This window comes from Eimeria tenella, genomic scaffold (genome assembly GCF_000499545.2).
Source record: "Eimeria tenella Houghton genomic scaffold, Eth_scaff1121, whole genome shotgun sequence".
NCBI lineage: Eukaryota > Apicomplexa > Conoidasida > Eucoccidiorida > Eimeriidae > Eimeria > Eimeria tenella.
Genome location: NW_013543594.1, coordinates 1 through 3390, shown reverse-complemented (window position 1 = coordinate 3390; position 3390 = coordinate 1). Strand labels below are relative to the sequence as shown.

Genomic DNA, 3390 nt, shown 5'->3' with positions numbered 1-3390 from the left:
TGCTGCTGCTGCTGCTGGTTCTGGCTGGGGTTGTGATGAGCAGGGTTGTGGTGCGGATTTTGACCGAACTGGGACGGCGCTCCCGCCGCCGCCGCCGCCGCTGCTGCTGCTGCTGCTGCTGCTGCTGCTGGAAGGGTGAGTGTGTGTGTGTGTTTGCTGCAGCAAGGAATTGGTACTTGACAGCAGCAAGAGAAACTGATGGGTCTTTGCGGCTGCAAATGAGTGAACATCAGAAGAAGCAGCTGCTGCAGCGGCTGCCGCCGCGGGACATTTTCCAGCTGCTGCCTTTCCGAGTGGACCCCGAAGCAGCAGCAGACATCGACGCAGTCATTCTCTTCAAATTCGTCCCTCCCCCAGGAGCTGCTGCTGCTCCTGCTCCTGCTGCTCCTGCTGCTGCTGCTGCTGCTGCTGCTGCGGAGCAGCGCGACGCGCAGAAGGAGCCCGCCCAAGCAGCGGCGTCCCCAGAAACAAGCAACAGCGCCGACGCGCCCCCGCAGCAGCAGCAGCTGCTGCAGCAGGAGCAGCTGCAGCAGCTGCAGCAGCAGCAGCAGATGCAGCAGCAGCAGGTGCGGCGGCGGCAGCAGCAGCAGCAGCTGCACTGCGTGCACTTCCGGAGAGGCATTGTGTTTACCCGCGACGAATGCGAAAGAGCAGCAGATGTGGAAGTTGAAACTACAGAAGCAGCTTGGAGAAGCTTTTTGACAAAAGAAACGGGACTAATTGCTGCTGCAGCAAGAGGGGACTTCAGGGTCAAGGGGCCCCTGCTGCTGCTCGTCAAGTGCCTCGCCTCCATCGAGCTCGACATGGACTGAAGCTCCAGCAGCAGCAGCAGCAGCAGCAGCAGCAGCAGCAGTAGGAGGGATCTGCCTGGAGAGATGCAGGGGCAGCAGCCACGAATCCCGCTGCTGCTGCTGGGGATGGGAACCGCGAAAGCTGCTGCTGCTGCTGCTGCTGCTGCTCTTTGAGCTGAGCAGTCTTAGCAGCAGTATTAATCGCAGCAATGCGGCCCTTAACTGCGAGGTTTAGGGTTTAGGGTTTAGGGTTTAGGGTTTAGCGTCCTTGCTCGCTGAGCCCATTTCCTTCGATTGAAGGCCAAAAAGAATAAAAAATAAAACAGCAAGTTTGTCCAAAGGCTGCTGCAGCAGGCCCTGGTGCTGGGGTGTACGTACACCTCAGCGCTGTGCACACCAAACCCCGCCGGCTTGTCTTGGTGTTAGACCTTTAATTCATTTCATTTATTTCAAATATTAAAAAGTATTCAAATGTATTCAAACGTTATTTCAAATATTATTTATTATTTCAAATTGTCAAAAAGCCGAATATTCAAATCCAGTTTTGTTTCGCCAACCCCGACCTGCCGCCGCCTACTCTACCAGCCACTGTTCCCAAATCCTAAACCCTAGACCCTAAACCCTGAAATAGTGTTTTACAATGGCTTCAAAATCAAACATAAAGAAACCATTGCTTATATTTTTAATTTAAAAAGTGTATTTCACGGGATTTCAGTTCCTGGGCAAACTGCGCTCGGGGGGAGCGCCGGTGGCGACCAGCGGTCTACTTGGGGTGTATGGGGAGAACTCTGGGATTATTTTCGTTTGAAATAAATCTTAAAACGAAAATATATTAAAATTTAATTCAAAGTTTAATTTTATTTTGAAATTTAAAACGAAAAATGCACTTATAGAAGCTGTGGCTTCTCCCTGGCTCTTGCGCGCCGCTCAGAGCAGCTGTATATACACCCCAGCTTCCCCGCCGCTCCGGGGGCTGTCTTCGGCTCTTCTTTCTTTATTTTTTTACTTTTTTCGTTGAAGTAACTTTATTTAAAAACATTTAATCAATTGGGACCTAAAGAGCCCCTTTAGCATCCTTCGCACACCTCAGCAGCGGCATTGCTGCTGCTGCTGCTGCTGCGGGCAGCGAACTGCTGCGGCTTCGGCGCAGCAGCAAAAGGCCTTTTGCTGCTGCTCTTCTTGCCATTTTTGTTTCTGTCTTATTTATTTATTTATTTATTCTGCTGCTCCAGATTTAAATAACAAACAGCAGCAGCAACACGCATGACGTCCTTATAGAAGGCGCTCTCAGCATGCTGCCGCGGCCTGCCTACAGTCGCAGCAGCAAGCAGCGCCGCTGCTGCTTCCTGCTGCTGCTGCTGCTGCTCCAGCTGAGCCGCCCCGCAGCAGAAGCAGCTGCTGCAGCACCTGCTGCAGCGCCGCCGCGACCCGCGGCCGCGGCAGCGCCAGCAGCTGCTGCAGCAGCAGCAAGAGCAGCAGCACCACCGGCACAAGAGACAGCGAGAGCTGCAGCAGCAGCAGCAGCGGAGAGGCCATCACAAGCAGCAGCACCCGTGGCAGCAGCACCGTCACCTGCAGCAGCACGAGTTAAAACAGCTCAAGCAGCAACAGCAGCAAGAGCAGCAGTTCCTCCTGCTTCAGCGGCGGCAGCTGCGCGCCCTGCAGAAGTGAGAGGTGTGGCAGCAGCAGCAGCTCCAGCACCTGCTGCACCATCAGCAGCAAAGATAACACCAGCAGCGACAGCAGCAGCAGCAAGGAGACCAGGAGCAGCAGCAGTAACGGGTGAACCATCACCAGCAGCACGGCCAGAAGCAGCAGCTGTAAAAATTGCATCCAAGGCTGCAGCAGCTACAGAAGCAGCAGGAAGGACAGCAGCAGGACCAGCAACAAATGTCGCGTCAGCAGCAGCAGCACCTGCAGCAGCAGCAAGGGCACCAGCAGCAGCAGCGCACGCTGCAGGAGCAACGGCAGCAAGGACACCAAAAACAGCAGCGCCTGCAGCAGCAGCAGCACCAGCACCAAAAATAGCAGCGCCTGCAGCTGCAGCAGCAGCACCAAAAACAGCAGCGCCTGCAGCAGCAGCAGCAGCAAAAGCACCAGCACCTGTAGGGACTACAGCAGCATCAGCACGTCCAACAGCAGCAAACACTCCTGCAAGAACAACGACAGCAGCAGCAGCAAGCACTCCTGCAAGAGTAGCAGCAACAACAGCAGCAGCAGCAGCAGCACGGCGTGCACAAGCAGGAGCAGGAGCAGGAGCAGCTGATGCTGCAGCTGCTCGTGCTGCAGCACCAACAGTTGCTTCAGCAAGGGCAGCGACAGCAGCAGCAGCAGCGGCAACAGCGAAACAGCCAGCTGCTAAGGTGCCAGCAACAGCAGCACCAGCTGCAGCAGGACGAGCAGCAGCAACAGCTGCGGGCGTGCCGTCCCAAGCACCAGCAAGGTTAGCAGCAGCAGCAGCTGCAGCACCAGCTGCAGCGCGAGCTGCAGCACCAGCTGCAGCGCGAGCTGCAACAGCAAGAACAGCGGCACCAGCACCTGCAACGCCAACTGCAGCAGCAGCAGCAGCAGCACCACCACCACCACCACCACCACCACC

General features: G+C 55.9%; 2 protein-coding genes across 2 annotated transcripts; both read left to right on the top strand.

The window, feature by feature from the left end:
- Positions 1 to 218: 218 nt before the first annotated feature.
- ETH_00012615 (uncharacterized protein) lies at positions 219 to 812 on the top strand (the record flags this gene model as incomplete). Its single annotated transcript, XM_013378885.1, has 1 exon — positions 219 to 812. One exon carries the CDS (start codon positions 219 to 221, stop codon positions 810 to 812), a length of 594 nt encoding a protein of 197 aa, XP_013234339.1.
- Positions 813 to 2083: 1271 nt separating this feature from the next.
- On the top strand, positions 2084 to 3239 carry ETH_00012610 (uncharacterized protein; the record flags this gene model as incomplete). Its single annotated transcript, XM_013378884.1, has 2 exons — positions 2084 to 3071; positions 3103 to 3239. 2 exons carry the CDS (start codon positions 2084 to 2086, stop codon positions 3237 to 3239), a joined length of 1125 nt encoding a protein of 374 aa, XP_013234338.1.
- Positions 3240 to 3390: the final 151 nt, after the last annotated feature.